Raw genomic sequence first — 21,812 nt, forward strand, 5'->3', positions numbered from 1 at the left:
GACCTGCATACAGTAGGTGTTTTATGTTGATTACAGACCTGTGCCATTGCTAGTTCTGTTTCTGCCCAGTTAGAAATGGAAGCATGCTGGGGCACTTGGGTGTGTGTGCCTCTTCTCTTTGCTTGCCTCCTCACTCCAGTCTCCATGAACTTGTGCAGTGTTCAGCCCAATTACACTAAGGGCATTTAATTTCCTTTTTTGACTTCCTTTCAATAACAGATTGTGACTTGTAATTCATTGAACATACAATGAGACCTGAATATCTACTGATTATGTTCCCAAGCACCACGCTTGCTACAATAAAGACAGAGAAAAGATGTCATCTCTCAAGTAGAACCTAGGAAATGACCATTTCTGGCAGAAAACCCATTTTGTCTCATGGAGTTGTGTTTCAGAGTCATTCATGAATGAATAATGAACTCTGGGAAGATCAGCGAAGCGTCCTGTTAACCCTCTCAATGGTTTTGCTAAGATTTGAGGGGAAAGAGAGCTATGAGATGTTGAGAGATTCAGAAAGAGAAAAAATATGGTTGCTATAACGCATAGCTCTGGAAGGAATGAAATTGGGTAATCCATCTAGTTCTCAGATTTCAACCATGAGTCACCTAGGTAATTTTTTTCTCCGCTATTTAGTTCCAATGTTTATTCCTTTTATTATTTTCCAGCAGTATAGTAAAATACTGTGCAAAAACTGAAGGGTGTGTTTTGAGGGAGAAGGTAATGAAGTAATTCTGGTGGTCTTTACTTTGTTGTATAACATGTAATTTTTAATCGAATGCTGTAGGATTTTTTTAATTCCCTTCTAGGAATAATTTAAAATATTTAACAGATTCCTATCTCCTTTCTTAGTGGATGCTCAGTCATCTTCTGTAAAGTTTTTAATAATGTAGAGTAACTGCAAACTGAATAGCACAATCAAATCAGGCATTCAAAAAATAGGGGTGCGGACCCTGCGCGGTGGCCTAGCAGCCAAAGTCCTTGCCTTGAATGCTCTGGGGGATCCCATATGGCACCAGTTCTAATTCCAGCAACTCCACTCCCCATCCAGTTCCATGCTTGTGGCCTGGGAAAGCAGTCGAGGACGGCCCAAAGCCTTGGGACCCTGTACCTGTGTGGGAGACCTGGAGGAGGTTCCTGGCATCAGATTGGCACAGCACTGGCCGTTGAGGTCACTTTTTTTTTCGGTGACTGTCTGTTTGCTCTTTTGGCTGTATCTCATATGTTTTGATGTTTTTATGTCAGTTTGTTTGCTTCCAAATAATCTCTATCCTCTAGTAGAATTCATCAAGTGCTCATGAAGTATACGATGGCATCACATTTCCCAAAAGACTTCTGTGTTTCCTTTTAGTTAAGCATGTGTTGCTTACTCAGTGGCACATTATTTTAGCAGGGTGCTACAATTTGTTGTTGATGTTGTTGTTGTTGTTATTGTGATTGATGTGGCTGTTATGAAATGATGTCAATCCGAAAAACAGTAATATTATCTCAACCCCAAACAGCCTGTATCTCATGCAGTAAGATATTGTGAAGTAACCAGTGATATGAGGCAGATTGCTTATGATCTACATCAAAGAATTGTAAAACCTAATGTACTTGTAAGGCCCTATGATACTTGGAAATGGGGAGGGAGAGCAGAGAAATCTTACATCACCCTAGAAGGTGTGAGGAAGACGGGAAATATAACCTATCAGGATCATAACTGGTAACTCATAGACAACAGACTCGAATTAGCATTAGACAATAGCAAACCTACAAAGGCAAATGGGGGAATCAGGAGTAATCCTAACAACCTCTTAATAGGAGGCCATGCGCATAGAGCAGGGAGGGGTCCCCAGAGTGGAGCAGGTGGACAGGAGGAGGCTTTTATCCCAACCCTGAAGACTCCCAGAGCCTCACCAAGGACTATCAGTACGAGCACCGAGGACTACATCCCACTGCCAAGGAGACCACGGGGAAATGGAGTGCCTTCGGAGACCTAGAACTCTGAGGTCACCCACCCCCATTTGGATCTACCACATGGGATGGACGGGGCATTTGAAGAGTGTAAGCCAGCAAATAGAAAATCTTTCTTGCCTCTGCCTCTCTGTCTCATTCTTTCTGTCTCCATCTTTCTTTCAAGAAATAGTGAAAATAAATAAAAACAACCCTTTATTTTTAAAACATAGATTTATCTTTAAAAGCCCCTTTTCTGTGGACTTTTTGAAGCTCCCTGTGTTTGAGGACCCCACTGGCTTCTATCCAGTGGACTTGCTCTCGGCAGGCACCACTCCCCGGGGGCATCCATTTGTAGGCACTCGTTGTGGTCCAGCAGCAAGTTCGTGTGTGTGTGTGTGTGTGTGTGTGTGTGTGTGTGTGTTTGCTTTGCTTTGCTATTGCTTTTTAAATCATATCCTTACAGGCTGTACATCAACATGCTCTTTTTCCCTATCATAAAAACCAGCAGGAGGTACACGAGGCAGGAGAGGAAGAGTCAAGAGACTGCTCAGTGTTGACAGGCGGGATCTATCGCCGCAGCTCTGGGGGAATGCGCATGCGCCAGCAGAGTCTTCAGCGCTGCATGTGGAGTCCCATCCCCGGGTGATTGCCGTCATACCAGGAGGAGCTGGGCACTTGTGAGCCCCACTGCTGGCTTGATGTGAAGAGCTTCTTCTCATAATACATTCTGCCTTTGCTCTTGGGGAGTTCAAAGTCCTTCGTGTGGACTCAGGCACCCAGGGAGTCGGGAGGAGAGAGTGGAGTCCATGTTCCTGTGTAGCTGCCAGGAGGGAGCCCTGCCTTGCTGGGTGAGAAAAGCAGCCTGGCGGAGACAGCTCCGAGAACGGGGTGGCCTTCTGGCAGCTGCTGGGCACCCCCTGCCATTATGCTGCCTGCGTGGATTTTCAAATTCAGGCTCAGTGTTTCCATGCCACACGCTGTGGGCCTGATGGATCTTCCAGCATCCCATCAGAGAGGTTAAGGGCAGTTTGAAAATGGGGATGTTTGTCGAGAGTCACACTCAGGAACCCAAACACCTGGATGGGATCGGTCCCTCAGTTCTGAGCTCATCAGATCCAGTGGGATTTTGTTCTTGTTGTTTTTTTTTTTTTTTTCAGATCAAAGTTGCTGTTTTGTCCACAGAAACTGATCTAAGTCCCTCTTTTTGGTTCGTTCTCCATGTCTTTGCCAGACCCCCAAGCACGTGTTTTCTTTCTACGCCCATCTTTCGCGTCTGCCTTTCATTTCCCAGTGGTGTGTCTCTGCCAGCATTTTGTCTTTTTAAAGAGGGACAGTTCCTCATTGTGCAAGGAACCCGCTTGCTCTTTGAAAGGCTTTGGTATCCCTGGGCACTAAAAACAAAGAGCCATCCCTCTCACACGAGGAGCTTGTCTGAACACCATCACTCAACCTCAGTCACTCCCGTGTTGGAAAGCAGGGATGCCCCAGGTGAGAACTACTGGAAGCTGGGACAAGACCAGTGTTGTGGCACGGCAGATTAGCCACTGTCTACAACATGAGCATACCGTACAGCCACTGAGTTAGGTCCCAGCTGCTCCACTTCCAGTCCTGCTCCCTGCTAACACACCTGGAAAAGCAGTGGAAGATGGCCCAAGTGCTTGAGCCCCTGCCATTCACGTGGGAAGCTTTGACCTGGCCAGGCCCCACCTTCCTGACCATCCAGGAGCTCACGCTCAGCTTGCTTTCTCTCACCCCTCTCTGTAACTCTTTTAGATAAGTACTCTGTTTATTTTAAATAAGCTGGGACACAGGCCCTTTCCCTGGCCTTCTAGTGCAGTACTCCATTCCTTATCTTTCCTGGCCACATCTTTCCTTGCTTTTAGAATTCACTGGGAGGCCCAGCAGCGTGGTCTAGCAGTCAAAGTCCTCGCCTTGAACGCACCGGGATCCCATATGGGCACCGGTTCTAATCCCGGCGGCTCCACTTCCCATCCAGCTCCCTACTTGTGGCCTGGGAAAGCAGTCGAGGACGGGCCAAAGCTTTGGGACCCTGCACCCGCGTGGGAGACCCGGAAGAAGTTCCAGGTTCCCGGTTTCTGATCGGCACAGCACCGGCCGTTGCAGTCACCTGGGGAGTGAATCAGACAGAAGATCTTCCTCTCTGTCTCTCCTCCTCTCTGTATATCTGACTTTGTAATAAAAATAAGTAAATCTTTAAAAAAAAAAAAAAAGAAGAATTCACTGGAAAGGATTCCCTGATTGACTGGTTGCTTTGCCCTTTGGTTCAGCACCCCTGACAGTTCCAGGCACCGAGGGAGGAACTGGTAGTCTTTCCCAGCCACTTGGTCGCACTTACACCTGTTCCATGCTGGCCCTGTCCTCCCGCTTGTCTTTCGGGTGGTACCTGCGGTGTGACTTCTCGCCCAGGGGCTGCAGTCCTGCAGGACACTGATCCTCTGCTTTTGTTCTTGTCTTTCTTGGCGCCCAGCACACTCATCTCCTCATGGCAGGAAGTTGGTCACTGTGGCAGTAACCAGTTCAAGCACATGGGACTGTTAGCCAGTGGGTGTTTTGTTTCCGTAACAGGAGGAACGGTTCTGAGGCGTCCCTTTTTTCTCATCTGAAGAGTCTGTTGTACCTGTTATCTCAGTGTGAGGAGGCAGCAGCATGGCAAGTGTGTCAGTTCTGGGGGAGCAGCAAATGGAAGGGCAGTTCATGCCCAGGGCACGTGGGTCACATGCGTCCGTGGGGCATCCCGAGGAGGCCGTGGTCCTCAGCGTGCCCTTCACCTTCCTTAGCCACATAGGGCACTGGATGAAGGCAGACTGAACAGGCCACAGAACATGAAAGAACGAAACAGTCTTCATTGCTCATCATGAAAAATGTCAATGAATGTGCAAAAGGGGTCTCCTTTAAATTCAAGGAAAATGTGGATTATTTAAAAAAAACAGACCCAGCACCATAGCCTAGTGGCTAAGGTTGTCGCCTTGCACAAGCCAGGATCCCATATGGGCACTGGTTCATGTGTCTGCATCCCTGCTTCCCATCTAGCTCCCTGCTTGTGGCCTGGGAAAGCAGTTGAGGACGGCCCAAAGCCTTGGGACCCTGTCCTCGTGTGGGAGACCCAGAAGAGATTCCAGGCTCATGGTTTTGGATCAGCGCATCTCTGGCCATTGCAGCTGCTTGGGGAGTGAATCATCAGATGGAAGATCTTCCTCTCTGTCTCTCCTCTCTGTATATTTAACTTTCCAATTAAAAAAAAAGCAACTGAAGCATCCAAAAGCCAAAACCGATGCAAAATGAAAGTGTTGTCCACTTCATATGCAGAAATGGCCAGAAGGATACAGACTCCCCCAGTCTAGCCAAGGAACAGCCAAAGTCACCAGCCCAGGGCGTTGCCTTCCCCCTCTTCCCTCCCCACTGCTGTTTTGTTTTGAAGCAGATCCATAAATATTTTAATGTGGATCTCTAGATTTTTTTTTTAATTGCCACAGGTCATTACTAACCTCCCTGTCCCCACCCCAACCCCCCACCCCACCAGTTTTTCATCCCCCGGTACGAGATTTCGGGTCAACATTCCAGTCTCCAGCCTTGGAGACGTTTTCCATGAAGATGAAAACTTGGTCAAAAGAGACAGCTTCAATGGAAAAGAAACATATTTCTTTCTTACAAGAAAGATAAGAATGGGCAAATGATTCAGGAAGTTAAAATAACTCCTCTGGTCCTTGGCGGGTTTCTTGAGCCCATCCAACCTCACCTTAGTGGAGGTCTTGGCGCCGCCCCAAGCTCGCCCCCTTGTGGCAAGTGCGCGTAGTTTCCCTGATGAAGGCTTCTGGAATGTTCATCTCGCCATGGGACAGGACTCTCCACTGTTGCCAGTCACTTAAAATTTGGCCACATGACAAAAATGTGTGTAATACAGATTTTTTTTCAAAGTGTTGATTGAGCACATAATTTAAAAGTCAGAATATTAAGTAAACATCTTTGCCCTTTCTTCCAGCAGGCAGCCCAGAGAACAGCTCTCCGCGCTCTGTCTGACAGGTACATTTTGTCATTTTTATGAACTATAAATTGCTTTATGAAACATTGAGCCCTATTTATTGTGGCATATAATTCATAATCGGATTTTGTCCCTAAAGTGTCTGTGAACTGGGATGTTAAACATTTTGCATGCTTGGATTTGTCATGCATGTGTGGAGTTTATTGCTGCAAAAATCGCCTTGTTGTATTTCATATAAAGTATGAAGAATCCCTTGTTGTACAATGAAACAAGAGACAAGAAACTTCGGGGGAACGCTTGAAAGGCGTAGTAAATTCTGAACTTGGGAACTCGTAGTAGAGTTCAGCTTGTGTTTTCAGATATAAGTGCTTCGTTTATTTTGAGATGTTTCCTGCACACCGTTTCCCTGTCCTGTCACCAGGTGCTGTCGAGTCTTTTATGAGATTCTCTGTACCTGAGCTGTCCCTGCTTGCGTGGGCTGGTGCTGTGGAGTTACATGAGGTGTAAGCTCTCTCTAGGAAGATGCCCACACTGTAATGCACATCCTACTTGGCCTTGAAAGATTGCAGAAAGGTTATCGAGCGGAGGTGTATGCGTGAAGTGACTTTCTAGAACAGACCAGACCCAGTGGTTTGGTTGGGTGGTTTGGCTCTCCCACCCTTACTAATTGTGTGTGTGTGTGTGTACAGGCACACACCCCATCAGGAGCTAGACATTTATCTCAGCAAGTTGCCATGGGAAAGCAGCAGCACTGGCAGGTCCTCCCCTCGCTGACTGAACATGCAGCCCGCGTTCCTTGCCTCGCTTCTTTCTGTGGAATGAGCAAGAATTGGCTGTGTAAACCAGCTCAGTTTACTGCTCCTTCAAGGTACACCCTGTCACTTGGGTGAGTTACTTGGTGCACATGGCAGTAGGCTGAGCCTGAGTGGTTTTATTTCAGTTGAAAACCCTCCCCCATGACAACCACACAGCCTGTGTGTTCAAAGAGCAGCTAGCACACGACTGTCTGGAACTGCTACTGGGGTTTTCATGAGAGCTGATGACTTACCACTTCTGAGTCTGTTGGTAGAAAGAGGAGAGACTCCAGATCAAAAGTTGTTGAAAACCTGACACAATAATTTCCTTCCCAAGCACATTTCTCTTTCTCGCTTTGATTTCTCTTGAGCAAGCGACTCCTTCAACCACATGCATGGTGATGCAAGGGAAAGCCTCAGTGTACAATAGTTTGGTGTTGCTAACAGGTCCAACAGTTCTTTCCAGGGATAATGAAAATGTGGTCAAACAAGATGGTGGTAGAGGTTGCACAGCCCTTTTAATATGCTAAAAAGCATTGAATGACACCTTTTAAATGAGTGAACTTTATAGTATATAAATCACATTTCAATAAAGCTACATAGATGTACACGAAATGTCACAGTGACCTTTGGGGAAGTGAACCAAAACCTATTTAAGGAAAGGGGGACTCCCTTTGAAGACACGGTTGCAAATGCGGAGACATTTCCTCGGAAACGGGACCCATGCGTTTAAAGGCTTCTTCCCTAAAGACACAGGGCTTGAAGATGTGTGTGGGTGTTAATGATGGCTGTGCCCCTGGCCTGGCATCCTTTTGCTATTCTCACCCAAACCACTTATCAGCCTTACTCTGTACCCAGAAGCAGAGGTGCCCACTGCCTCTGCCCAGCCTGTGAAGTTCCCTCTCCTTAGAAATAATTGCCCATCCCTACCAGTACAACCACCTGTTTAAGGTTGGGCGAACTTACTATCATTTTAAAGTGATCAGTTAGTTGTCTTCTGCTACTGTCCTAGTGGTACGTCTTTGTAGGGCTAGCTTCTTAATACTTTTCTGTTCAAGTTTTCTCCCTGTTCAAGGACATGGAAGTTATTTCCATAAATGACAGTATTTGTAATAAATTGGCACTGAAGTTTGTAAAATATTTTTTAAATTTCTTTTTACTGGAAAGGCAGATTTTACAGAGAGAGAAGAGATCCGGAGAAGGTCTTGCGTCCCCTTTTCCCCTCAACTAATGTCTGCAATGGCTGGAGCTGAGCCGATCCAAAGCTGGGAACCAGGAACTTCTTCCAGGTCTCCCACATGGATTGCAGGGATCTTGCTACGACTTGAACCAGCCTCCACTGCCTTCCCAGGCCGTAAGCTGGATGGAAAGTGGAGCAGCTGGGACCTGATCTGGCACCTGTGTGGCATTCTGGCATCACGGAGAAGATTAGCTTACTACGCCACCATGCTGGCCCCAGGCACTGCAATTTTAAGATTTACTTTAAAATATCAACTAAAAACATCTACTGAATTAATTTTCATGTGTATATGCCAGAATCCCATATAGGTACTGGTTCGTGTCCCAGCTGCTCCACTTCCCATCCAGCTCCCTGTTTATGGCCTGGGAAAGCAGTCGAGGATGGCCAAAACCTTGGGACCCTACACCCGTGTGGGAGACCCGGGGAAAGCTCCTAGCTCCTGACTTCGGAGTGACTCAGCTCCAGCCATCGTGGCTGCTTGGGAAGTGAATCAGTGGATGGAAGGTCTTTCTTTCTGTCTTTCCTTCTTTCTCTAAATCTGCATTTCCAATAAAAAAGAAATAAATCTTTTTTTTTTAATTAAGGGATGTAATGTGACTTATGCATTTATTTATTTGAAAGGCAGAGAGAGAAACAGATTATTTCCCATCCACCGAGTCACTACCCAAAAGCTTGCGGCAGCTGGGGCCAGGCCCGGCTGGAGGGCAAGGGCCTGGAATTCATTCCATGTCTCATGAGTGAGCAGCTGGTGCTTCCTGAAGTGTGCCATAGTGGGAGGCTGGATCGGGGGGAGCTGAACCGTCCGCCCTGGGCCTGTGATCCAGGATGCAGGCATCTCAAGAGGCAAGTTCATCACCGCACCGAACACCTGCCCCAGTAGGTGTTTGTCTGTTTACAAAATACTCACTTATCAAGTGACCCATGTCATTTTCTGCTGAGTTCTTTTTGCCCAGCTCTTTCCAGAAAGGGGAACTCGATGACTCAGGGTCACCCTACTACGTGGCTCTCATGGTACTCTGCCTCTCAGAGAAACCTCAGGGTGGGAACAGAACTGAGTGAGGAGCTCCCACAGGCCGTGGCCTTCCCAGGCTGCTCAGTCTTGGTATTATACAAAAGAATTCTGTTTCCTGAACTGCCTTTGTCTCCAGTCTGTTGATATCTCATCATGTAAAGTCCCACAGTGATTAGGCAGCACTTTGATTTTTGTCCTAGGGGGAAAGGCACCTTTCAGGTCTCAGAATGGACTTCCTGAATTCTGGAATCGGCCTGAAAAGCCCGCTTTGCTTCTGGCCCCTGCCACTGTGGGCTCCTATCCTCTCCTCCCGCACCTCTGTGTCTGATACGTTTGCTCAGCCATGGGCTGGTTCTCCTTTCGTCTGTGGCCTCAGCTTTAACATCCCAGGAACACAGGGATGTTCATACAAGGACAGAGCTGTTTTGTTTAAAGGCCGGAGTTGGTGGATTGGATGGCAGGCAGCTAGTGCTTGTGTTCTGTCTTCCTAGAAGAAATGGGAAAAGGATGTGACCAGAGAGATGAGGAGGTGACAAAATTCCCAGTCAGGTGAACAAGCAGTTACCAGAAAACTGCAGTAAGCAAGGGGACACTGTACTCCTGAATTATCCACCCCTTAGAGTCCTGTGGACAGCGTGGCGTTGTTTCCTCTTAGGGTCATTGTATGCCAGACCAGGAGGGAGAGGAGGGACTCACGAGCTCGAGGCTCGTTTCTAAAGATGTGTCTTTGGTGTGAACCCTGTGCGGCACAGCAGAAGCGACCACATCGCTGGCAATATGGAAAATATGCAAAGTGCCACGAGGGAGAGGGTCGGCTCTGTGTGCAGCATACCAAGTGCTCAAATACGATGAACTTCCCCTCCTCGGTAGTAAATAGCAGATAACGATGATCAGAACAGGGGTGCGAGCGATTTATCAAGCTGAGCGACTGTGCATTTGCAGAGAAACTGGAGGTCAATCTTGAAATCTAGGGCCAGAGGAGCACTCGGAAATTGCCGAGACTAAGAAGTTAATCACACCCTTGGACTGCTTCCATCTGTCTCCAAGACAGAGCCGCTGCACCGTGAGCAGGCATGCTTTATAGCAGCAGATCAGGAATTAATATTTTCTGTGAAGCCGTGAGCATCATTTGTAGGAACTTGGATTATATAAAAATGGTGCATAATTTTGTATGAATAAATCACATGTGACTGGAGAAAATTGTTCTTGATAAAAAAAAAAGACCGGAGTAAACAGGACGTCGGGTGAGGGGAGAACAGGACATCCGGTGGGTGGCACAGCGGGGGAAGAGCAAGAAAGCCGGTGTGAACAGACTTGTTGAAGCGATGACACTTGGAGGGCATGGATGGCCATGCGGTTAAATCACGCGTGTAATCACCCTCTGAGATGTCACCCTGCAGCTCCAGCCATGGCCACATTTTTATAGTCTCAGAGATGCATTGCCCGACTGTAACCTGCTGGCCCATCTGGCAATAGCACGGGCCCGAGATGCGTTGCTGTTGAGATCCAGACAACTGCCAATTGATGTGTTCATCGATTCTTCAGGTACTGACTGACAGCATCCCGCAGGCCACCGTGGGGTCCTTGCTGGAAGCGGGGGTGCAGCAGGAGAGGCAGCCCTGTGCCTGCACTCATGGCTTCCCCTGCCTAATGGGGTGTCGCCTTGGCATGGCAAAGAGCCTTCTCTGGCCTAAACATTGGTTTTTTTCTCAAATCTCATGCATCGAGTACCCTGTTTCCGTGTTCAGAGAGTATTATTAGACAGGCACATGGAGAGGAGCCTAAAATTAAGGGAGATTTATCTCTGTGGAGATAGAGAACTGTGACCCGAGGCAGGACTGCATGTGGCTGCACGGCAAGGTGACGAACACAGGGGACACTTGCCTGACAAAGTCGGGACTGCATGTGGCTTTGGCTTCCTGACCTCATGTTCACGCAGCCAGCTTCAGCCACTCATGTTGGGATCGGTCAACCAGTGTGAAGGGCAGCTTTCCAGAAATGAAAATCACAGTTGCCAGGGACTACTAACAGTGGGGTTCTTCCTGAAGGGTTAGAGATAGGGGCACCTTCCAGAAAGGTACACTTCCAACTTGGAAGCTGTGAAGGTAGCGTGCTGACAGGTCTGCATCAACCCTGCTTTGGGTCCCACATTCTCTCCAAAGCATAGGGCTCCTTATAATATGTGCAGTAATAATCTTTATGGTGTACCATGTGAATTTTTTTTAAAAAAAGGGGGAAACCTGCAGCTATTAGATATTAGTGTGTTCACTGTTAACTTCTTATCCTCGTAATTCCTAGTAAATAGGCAACACCCACTTTACAGATGGGAAAACTGAGTCTTGCGCAAGTGAAGAGACTCACCTACAGCTGCAAGGCCACACATTAGCAAAGCTAAGACTAGATGCCAGTATGGTTCTGCATTCATCCTCAGATGACAGCAGAGACAACATGGGCCACACATTGCAGCCTACCATTGCATTGGCTTGGATAGCTTTGTGTCGTTAGCACATAACATAGTAATTGGCAACGAGGCAGTATAATTAGCCACTTGTAGAATAGAAGCAAACCAGGAGCACATGAAGAAGGGAATTCAGTCAGTACTTTGTACATAAGTATTGGCAACTTTGGGCTTAAAATTGGAAACTGGGGCCTGGCACAGTAGTCTAGCGGCTGAAGTCCTTGCCTTGCATGTGCCAGGATCCCATGTGGGCGCCAGTTCTAATCCTGGCCACTCTGCTTCCCATCCTGCTCTCTGCTTGTGGCCTGGGAAAACAGTGGGGGCTGGCCCAAAGCCTTGGGACTCTGCACCAGCGTAGGAGACCTGGGCGAGGCTCCATGCTCCTGGCTTCAGATTGGTGCAGCTCCAGCCGTCACAGCCACTTGGGGACTGAATCATTGGACAAAAGATCTTCCTCTCTGTCTCTTCTCCTCTGTATACCTGACTTTCCAGTAAAAATAAATAAACCTTTAAAAGAAAATGAGAAACCACTTCTTGGGACTTTGGCTGTCTGTCATTGTAGTGGTTGGCCTTAGCTGGCAGAGGTTGACAGACAGCTCACAGCTCTGTAGTTCGAGCAGGTATGCAGGCCTGCTTGTAAAGATATTGCAGAAGCAAGAAATGCTAGGAACTCACACAGGTAGGAAGGACAGGAAATGGAATAATGAGGGGAAGTAAATCAGAACAGGGGAAGAAAAATCTCAAAAGAGAAGTTCAAGAAGTTGCCAGCACCCCGTGCAAGAACAGTAACACAGAGAAGTGCATGGTGCGGCAAAGAGGTTTCTTGCACTAGGTGAGTTAGACCAGTGACTCCTGGCTGCTCCCTCTCACCCTGTCCTCCTCGTTTCTGCATGTTACCCTCCTGACATGGCTTACCGTGCTCTGCTCTGAATGTCCACCAACCTCTGTGCTGTGATGAAGAAGTCAAAGTTGTTAGAAGGGACGCCAGTGAGACCCTGGGGCATTCCCGGGGCACAGAGGAGGGGAGCAGTGCGTTTCAGTTAGCATTTGGAAGTGAACAGCAGGTGACCGGGGAGAGAGAAAGGCAGGAGTGGCAGGCGTGGGCAAGGCTGCAGGAGGCACACGGAACAGCTGGCTCTGTCTTGAATACTAGGTGGTACTTTGAATAACAGGGCAGCATTTGGAGAGGCGGGGAAGGTGCTGCTGGGACCCTCATCCTGTATCAGAGGTGCATGGGTTTCCAGTCCCAGCTCCACGTCCACTCCCAGCTTCCTGCTAATGCACGTTCTGGAGTGGCAGACAGTGGCTAACGCAGCTGAGTCCCTGCGACGTGGGCATCTCGGACGGAGTTCCAGGCTCCTGACTTCAGCCTTGTGCAGCTTCTGGAGAGTGAACCAGTGAGTGGCAGACATTGTCTCCGTCTCTGTCTCTTTGCCTCTCAAAGCAGTAAGTTGAAATGACTGCCAAATAAAGGCTTACTAAATGCCTTTTAAAACAAGACAAAGAATGTAAATCACACAGCTTCCTCTCTGGCCTCTGTGGAACTCTCCTCTGCAGCGGGGCTGAAGGTGAGCCAAACGCAGGCATGGAGACCCTTGGCCCAGCTGCTGCTGCGGGAGGCCCCACTTGTGTCCTTCATGGCTCTTTGATGGCTGTGTGCGCCTTCAGCTACATAAGCAATGCAAGCAGACACGCGGGCTGTCAGGTCTAAATTCAGTTTTAAAAAGCCTCCCTAGTACTAATTTCCACAATAAAATGGAATAGCTCCAGAGAAGTCGTTGAGTTCTATCAGGTAAATAATACACATCGTAAAAGGTCCCAAACATGTATTTTAAACAATAGAGAGCAGCATGGAACAAGTTACAGTCTTTGGAGTACATCAGTAAGAGTTGCATAAAGCCACTAATTACCCCCATAAAATGGTTAAGACCTTTTGGGGGGGTGTCTCCCCCAAGGAGGACATAGTGGGAGGGGTCTCTGGGTGTGAGTAAACTTTAACCCTTTGAGTACCGCAGCCACCGGATGCCTACAGAAATGTGTGGGATGACGTGGATCCATTGGAACCCCTTCAAACAGAATGAGAACACTTCATGTGAATGTACTTTAATGCTTTTTAAGTGTACCCAGAAAAATGGTTATAGTGGCCAAGTTTGTGGCGTGTGTTTTACCACAATTTTAAACAGAATGAGAACAAGAAATAAGTGGAGCTTTCTCTGGGGATACAGTTGAGTATCTCTAATGCAAAACCCAAAATGCTCTAAAGTCTAAGACTTTTGGAGTGCCAGGATGGCACTCCATACTGTTCCTTTTTGTTCACTAAATTATTTTAGAATATTGTGTAAAATTATCTTCGAATATGTCAAGAAGATTTTTACGGAACATAAATAGGTTTAGTATTTAGGCTCGGACTCATCCCCAAGACGTCAGACTGTGAATATGAATATTCCAAAATCCAGAAAGAAGTCCAAAACGTGTCTGGTCCCCGTGTGTGGACAAAGACTGCTCCACCTGGAGCAGGTGTCCATGTGATCCAGAACGGCTTTTCTGATAGGTCAGCAGTGGGACAGCCAGCATCCTCTCCCTCCCCTGTTAGAATGCTGGGAACCCTACCTTCTCTGCTAGGGAAAGAGAAAACCCTGATGGCAGCCCTACTGCTCTGTGGTGGGCACTTCTGCTCAGACACCAACCCCCTGTCCTTCCCCTGCTCGCTTAGCTAGGTGCCTGGGACCATGACAAAGCTAAACCATGCCCACACCCTTCAGGCTCTTTGTATATCCCTGATACAAGAAGGAGGATAGTCCTTGAAGCAGCTAACTTGGACCCTTCATCATCCCACACTTGTGGGATGACTGTGGTACTCATTCGTCTCCTCACAGCTCATCATCTCAGGCTCTTCACTAGCAAAGGCTGCAGGAGGTAGGAGATCCAGAAATTATCATTTGTTTACCTAGTCCTTGTCGCAGGGTCACACACTTCCCTGGGGTTGTCCCTTCTTGATCAAGGACAAATGGTATGCTATAGGTCTAATGTTTTTAAAGAATTGAACTGTTTACTTAGATTCAGACTTCAGAACGGTTTTACTGGACCCAGTACACGTGGCATTTCCAAGCTGGAACTGGGATAGAACTATTGGGTCATTCGCATACTTCTTGGTATTTGTCATGCTGTGTGCCCTATTCCTTTTTAAAAATGCACATAAGTCCACCTGTGTCTTTTTGGATTCTACTTAAAATCAAGCACTTGCTCTCCTGCCTAGAAGGGGCTGGGCGTTAACTTCATCAGCGGGCTGCTGCAGCTGATTCCTGGGAAAGATCACAACCCATGGTCTCCCTCCCTTTGTAATTCTGCAATGAGGCCACCATTATCATCTCAGCTCTTGGGAAATGGAACTGAACCAGAAAGAAACTCAAGGACCACAAAGAACATGCTTGATGGGAAGGCCACAGAAGACTCCAAAGAGCTGCATTTGCAGCACACACGTGTGTCCTGAGGCACCCAAAGCCCCTGTGTCTCCCTCTGTCCGGGCCTGTAGGACGAGGAGGGACAGATGGAGAGATGTGTACAGCAGCTGGGTGGTTTAAGGCCAGCAGGTAGACTGGGGAATTGTGGATTTGGTTTGCTTTTTTTGCATCTTTTTATTATTATTTTTGCTTTGTTTTGTTAAAACCAAACTACTTAGCTGCTTTTGATGGGAGTTTATTTGAATTGTGATGCCAAGGCAGTTTTGTTTGGTTTGGAATTTCCTTTTGTTGGGCACAACTGGCTAAAGCCCACGGAGTCTTGTTTCTCTGGCTGGAAGATCTTTGGGGGCTGTACCTCCAACCCCGCCCATTTCCCACCCTGGACCAGTCCTACCCCGGGGCCATTTGGCTCTCAGGACTCAGTCACAGAGCCAGCTGGACCAAGCAGTCCTCCAGCTGCTGACTCTGGCTCCAGGCCTTCCCTGCCCTGCCTCGCCTCCTGGGAGCCACTCTCAGAGGCAGCCTTGGGCCAGTGCTGGCCACGCTGGATAAGCTGGCGGCGGTGAGCTCCCCTGCTGCTGTGGAAAGGTTAACATGCTCCCCAATCACCCAGAGCAGCCTGACCTTTCTAACTCTGTCCAGCTCCTTCTCCATGCAGTTTGGCATGGCTGGCGGGTCAGCAGTCACCCTAGACCCTCCCATGGGCCTGCAGGCTACGACACCCGCCTCTGCCCTTGCTCAGCAGTCTGACACAGAAACCATCTGTGTCCCTAATATTTGGGGACAGCCATCTGAGCACTGTATTCTGAGCCAACACCTCAGCCATGCTGCTTCTCTAATTCTCCTCAGCCTTGAGCATGAATTTCCTCTCCACCTTCTCCTCACAGTTCCTCTTATCCCGAAGAGGCCACATCCAGCATCGCAGTGCCCAATGACTGCAGGTTGGTCCACTTACCTGTTGAAGCAGACCAGCTGGCTACTTTGCAGAGGATGAGTGCATGGCTACTTTCATCCATTTCATAGGCCCTGTTGACCTGCTTACTGTCCCTTATCTGGCAAATTGGACCATGCTAAATGAAGTCCAGCCCTGGCCATGAGTCTGAAGCCCTGGCAGCTCCCAGCTTGGCCTCTCTATGGCCCTGTTTGCCCTGTTCACAGCCAATGAGTCAGGGAGCCACATTAGGCCACAATGCCTCATCTTAAAATGGAGACAGTTGCGCTTATTCAGCTGGCTAATCCTGGTGCTGGGAGGAGCCAAGAAAAACACCCATGGACACTACGTGAGCATGGTGAATTAACATGTTAGTCATCTGAAAAGGGTCCAGGTTTTCTCTGAGTCATTGCCCCAGCCATGAGCTGTTTAATAGAAAGACTGTGGGTGGGCATGGGCCTTTGCTGTTGTTGGAAGATGACCACAGAGCCAGGTTATAACCCTTCCCTCTCTGGCAAGGCATGTGGTCTTTGCAGAATTGTGTTATCTCATGGCTACTTTTCTCTATCTCTTTGAGAGACAGACAGAGGGAGAAAAAGAAACAGAGCTTCCATCCTCCGATTCACTCCCCAGATGCCCACAACAACCAGAACTGGGCCTGATCAGAGCCAGAAAAGCCTGGAACTCAGTCTGAGTCTTCCATATGGATGGAAGAGACCAACTTCTTCATCCACCACCGGCTGTTTTCCAGGGTACACATTAGCAGAGTTAGAATCAGAACTGGAGTGGAGATTTTCAACTCGGGACTCTCCAAGATGGGATATGAGTGTCCCAACCCATGTCAGCCCCTACACACAGCACACCTCCCCTACCCATAGCCTCTTAATGTAGCTTGCTGGTGCCCCTAGACTCTATACTTGGGCTTGTCATTACCATCCTGTTTCATCCCCAGACAGACCTCAGGAGCAGCTGTCATTATCTCCATTGTAAATGTAGGGAAACTGAAGCCTTGAGAAATGGAGTCATTTGCTCAAGGATGATGCACACAGCAAAGGGTAGAGCCTCTGGACCCAGGCGTGTGGACCACAGGTATGGCTTTGTGCACAGAGGACCTGGCTGCTTGAGAATCTTGCCCTTCTCCCCATTCCAAATCTCCTAACAACAGGACAGACTCCAGTTGGTCATGCTCACGGAACAGACTTGAGTGCTGCTCACAGGGCAAGGAGCTGCTGTTTTCTGCTCCAGTGGATGGGTGCTGCTCGGGGCTCGCTTATAGAGCCTGTCTCACCTGGCTCTCTTGTATCCACAGAGGCATGCGTCAGGAGTCCAGCTGAGCTTCCCTGGCCTGCCCTCGAAGGCCAAATGCTTCACAAGTGTAGTGCCCAGATTTAAACAGATGCATTTGATGAAAAGAAGAGAGCCAAGATGATGCTGTATCCTAAGAATTCATGATTTTTTTCAGTGTTCTTTCACTTTCCAAGTGGCCAGAATGTTACCCCCATACAGTTGCTCTGGGCATGAGCACTGTGAAATGCAGCTCCAGGCCAGAGGGACAACACTAACTCTGGGTCTGGGTGGAGCTTACAACAGGGCGAGCTCCACTAGCCTCCTCGGGTCCCTGTGAGCCTCCACTTGGTCACGACTCTTCTTGCATGACTCCCAAGACAAGAGCTTTTCCTTCTCCTTCCTGTGCTATTCTTTCTGGTTGAAGTACTTTTCCTTGGCCCATGCGTTTCTTACCCTTGCCCCCGATTACCAGCTCCTAATCCCTACCCATACTTTACTCCCAGCTTGAACATCTTGTCTCCCAGTCCACTGTATCAGCCCATGCAGTGGGGTCTGCCTGCCTCTTGTTGCCACTCATCACTGTTGGCGGAGCTGTTTAACCCCTGCCTATTCCCTGTGGCTCCTGAATTCTGTCTGTCAGAGCGCAGCACCCAGCAGAGTGGCTGATGCTCCGCCTCAGAACTGAATTTGTTTTTCTGAATCTGATTTTCCCATGTTCCAGTTACAGAAAGGAAATGTACTCTACAGTACATTTGATTATTTGGGGAAGGAGAAACTGAATAAAAGCTGATCAAAAACAGTGCACATCTTTAACATTTTATTTATTTTCATTGGAAAGGCAGTTCAGAAAGAGATAGAAAGATCTTCTGTCTGTGAGTTCACTTCCCAAATGGCACGGAGCTATGCCAATCCAAAGCCAGGAGCCAAGAGCCTTTCCTGGTCTCCCATGTGGGTGCAGGGTCCCAAGGTTTTGGGCTGTCCTCACTGCTTTCCCAGGCCACAAGCAGGAAGCTGGATGGGCGCTGGAGAAGCTGGGACATGAACTGGCACCCACATGGGATCCCAGCACTTGCAAGAAGGGAATTAGACAATTGAGCCATTGTGCCAGGTCTAACAGTATTTGTTTATTTGTACTAAACACAATGATTGCTGAAAAGAAGAGATCTGGGAGTAGGAACTTGAGTAGCTGTTACCTTGAGAAGTGGTAAGAGTAAAGTCAAGAACCTTATTTCTCTCTCACCCAGAACCCTTAGCCCAGTTTAATGACTGGAGAATTTTTTTCTCTATTAATAACTAAATGTGATAAGATTCACAACAGTGATAGTATTACAACAAAAAGGTAGTCATTCAAAATGACTTAATTACTCGAGATGCCAACTGTTAACAAATCCTGCATCCAGAGTTGTGTTTGAGCTTCCAAAGCATTCCCTCTTTGGTTACTTGGAGAGAGTTCGGGAAGTTTTCTTCTACCTTTACATGAGGGTATTTTTAAAAGTACAAGGAAAAGTGTAATTTAAAGATAAACTTTTAAGAGATGATTTTTTATTTGAAAGAGTTACAGACGAGAGAGAGAAAGAATGAAAGAGATTTTCTATATGCTGGGTATCTTCCCCCAGATGGCCACAACAGCCAGGGTTGGGCCAAGCTAAAGCCGGACTAGCAAGGACCCAAACATTTGAGGTATGTTCCACTGCTTTTTTCCAACACATCAGCCAGGAGCTGAATCGGAAACGGAGCAGCCCAAGACAAACCAGCACCTAAATGGGATACTAGAGTTAAGAAAGAGGAATTCAAATATCTGGCGAGTTAGGTAGGTAGGTTATAAGCAGGTCTGGGCTACCTTGGAAGGCTTATTAGGTGCCTACAACAAAGCCTGGCACTGAAGGCATCTGCATCCCAGCCCTGGCAGGTCCGGGAAGGGCTCAGGAACAGCGTTCTCCCTGTGAGACCTCAACTGACCGCAGTAGCTATCGCTGGGTACCCCAATTCCTGCCCAGGTCCTCAGTGAGATGACAGATGGTGTCCCCTTCACTCTGAAAGGCGTGCTGTTGTACGATCAGAGACCAAAGTGTTGGCAGAGTTGTGAACCTTCTTCACCATTGCTGGGAAGGCAAAATGATGCAGATGCTGTGGAAACAAGGATAGTGGTTCCTCAACAGATGCAAAGTAACATTATCCTATGGCCTGGATTAAAAGCAGAGACTTGAACCAGGTAGTTGGACACCAGGTCGTAGCAACAGCATTCACCGTAGCCAAAAGCAGTCCAAAAACTACCCAAGCAGTCCTGGCATATGGATGAGTAAACACCTTTGATATGTACATGCCATGGAATATCATTCAGTCTTTAAAAGGAAGGACATTCTGCCACAGACTACCACATGAGTGAGCCTTGAGGACATTAGTCTAAGTGAAAGACGCCAGGCACAAGAAGACCTGTACAGATACTGTATGATACCACTTACAGGAGGCATCATGGAGCTTGGGAAAAGGCCTGGAGAGGTTGGGGAGTAGGAACAAGGACTTGCTGTTAAGGAATTTCAGTTTGGAAAGATGAGGGCCCGGTGCAGTAGCTTAGAGGCTAAAGTCCTCTGCTTACACACACTGGGATCCCATATGAGCACCAGTTCATGTCCCGGTGGCCCCACTTCCCATTCAGCTCCCTGTTTGTGGCCTGGGAAAGCAGTCGAGGATGACCCAAAGCCTTGGGACCCTGCACCAGCGTAGGAGACCCGGAAGAGGAGGATCCTAGCTCCTGGCTTCAGATCAGCGCAGCTCAAGCCATTGTTGCCACCTGGGAAATGAACCATCAGATGGAAGATCTTCCTCTGTCTCTCCTCCTCTCTGTATATCTGACTTTGCAATAAAAGTAAATAAATCTTTTTTTAAAATGAGAAGAGTTTCTGAGATTGTACAGCAGTGTTCTTGCTAACTGCAGAGCCTTTAAAATTGTTATAATAATAAATTTTGTATTGTGTGTACTTTTACCATAGTGAATGACTTGGGAGGCAGATGGGGGCATGTTTAAGGAGGGTGTTTGGATCAAGTGCTATGACAGGTGGCAGTTCATACAAGAATCAGGCTGCCCAGGAGGAGAACTCCAACTTGTTGCCTTGGATCTGGAGTTCTTTGGAGACAAGGGCTCAATGTAGTTCCTGGAGTGCTTAGTTCCAGCACCTTGGAACACAGGAGCCACTTCACATCGTGCTAAGCTGAGTCCCCTGCAGCAGCCCCCAGGACTTGCCCATCTTCAAGTTCTGGTGGTAGCTGGTCCCTTCTGCACGCTGTCCTCCATTCAGCTCCACTGTCACTGTCGAATTCTCGTGTTCTCAGAAAGATCAGCTACCTCCAGAAAGTGAACCTGGGACACACACCTGGCCTTGCTTTTCTCCAAGCTTTGGCACTATTTGACCCTACCCCAAACTAGCCTTCCTGCCTTAGTTTCTCCTTTTCAAGCTCTAGGCTGTGCTGCTTTTGTTGTCTTTGCCTCTGGCAATGAGCTATCTGTTGCAGTCCACCTGCTGGAGGTCTGAATGCTAAAATCCTGGGAGGGAAGCGCCTTAAAAAAAAAAATGTTGAGTCCCTTGGAGCTTTCCCGTCCATGGTGGTTGTGTTTCTGAGATCCTGGGCCATTTTCTCCTGTGTCATACACAACACTCTGAATCTGTTGTGAGCTGAATGTTGTGTACCTCTCGCCCTCTGATTCCCATGCCAAAGCCCTGCTTGCCCATGTTATCCCATCAAGAGCTGGAGCCTCTCAGAGACCATTAGGGTTGGGTGAAGTAAGGATGGTGGAGTCTACAAGAAGAGAGGTCAGAGGCAACGTCATGTGAGCACACAGCGAAAAGGCAGCAGCCACCTTTGTGCCAGGAGGTGGACCCTCACCAAGACCTTGATCTGTCAGCGCTTCTATCTTGGGCTTCCCAGCCGTTAAACCCATGAGAAATGCCTGGTGTGAGCCACTCAGTCCATAGGTATTTTCATCTCCAGCTGGCCAACTCACCATCCTACCTATTTCCCTGTCTTCTGCTGCACCCAGTGCAGCAGGAAGATCTGAGAACCATTGCTTTACAAAGGAATTTTCTATCGTTTATATTATATAAAATACCCGGCTACAACAATGACCATGACCTTGAGAAATGATCTCCAGCTTTAGAGGTAATGCTTTCTTTCAGAAAAGCGCCATGAAGGACCTGTGTCTTTAGTAAACTCTGGCATTATTACCAAGCACATTCTGTTGTCCAGATGCCACCCAAGGTGGTTTAGAGTGGGCAGAGCCCTGCCTTTTGGGAGGCGTTTGGAAGGCGCTTGGGTGGCTGGTCTCTGCTGCACCCATACTGGGACACTGCTGGTATGCTTCTTTTTATAGAAATCCCATTCTCTTATTATGGCTACTGTAGAATTCTCAATTAGCTGCAGGGTATTTCAGTCACTGAGATATAAACAAGCTTTATTTCATTCAAAAAGTAGTTACGTAAGGCTTGCCTTTCATCCCTTTCAACCCATTCAAAAGCTCTAACGGGAAAATATCACGCGTCTGAGTTTTGTGACTTTGAAAGAGACTCAGATAATGCTTGATCACTTTTTTCCTTTCTTCTTCTGACTGTTCTTCCTTCTCAACATCTGTTGTATACATTGCTTTTAAAACATAGCCATTGTCACAAGGCCTGTGGACATGCACCATCAGAAAGCTTGTC

The 21,812-nt window shown here is 47.8% G+C and overlaps 1 protein-coding gene and 1 long non-coding RNA gene across 4 annotated transcripts in view; one reads left to right on the plus strand and one right to left on the minus strand.

Annotated features, from left to right (window-relative positions):
• The window catches only part of AFF3 (ALF transcription elongation factor 3), a 564,045-nt gene that overhangs the window by 470,058 nt on the left and 72,175 nt on the right, over window positions 1-21,812 (plus strand). For 2 of the 3 annotated variants that reach the window (XM_058667512.1, XM_058667514.1), the window contains exon 13: window positions 5,936-5,976. In XM_058667512.1, coding sequence (XP_058523495.1) covers window positions 5,936-5,976 — 41 coding nt within the window. The remainder of the gene's footprint in view (window positions 1-5,935; window positions 5,977-21,812) is intronic. The other variant, XM_058667513.1, reaches the window with a different exon arrangement.
• Window positions 1-21,812, minus strand: part of LOC131480968 (uncharacterized) — a 152,598-nt gene that overhangs the window by 1,767 nt on the left and 129,019 nt on the right. The window lies entirely within an intron of this gene.

The sequence above is a fragment of the Ochotona princeps genome, chromosome 8, assembly GCF_030435755.1.
Source record: "Ochotona princeps isolate mOchPri1 chromosome 8, mOchPri1.hap1, whole genome shotgun sequence".
Taxonomy (NCBI): Eukaryota; Metazoa; Chordata; class Mammalia; order Lagomorpha; family Ochotonidae; genus Ochotona; species Ochotona princeps.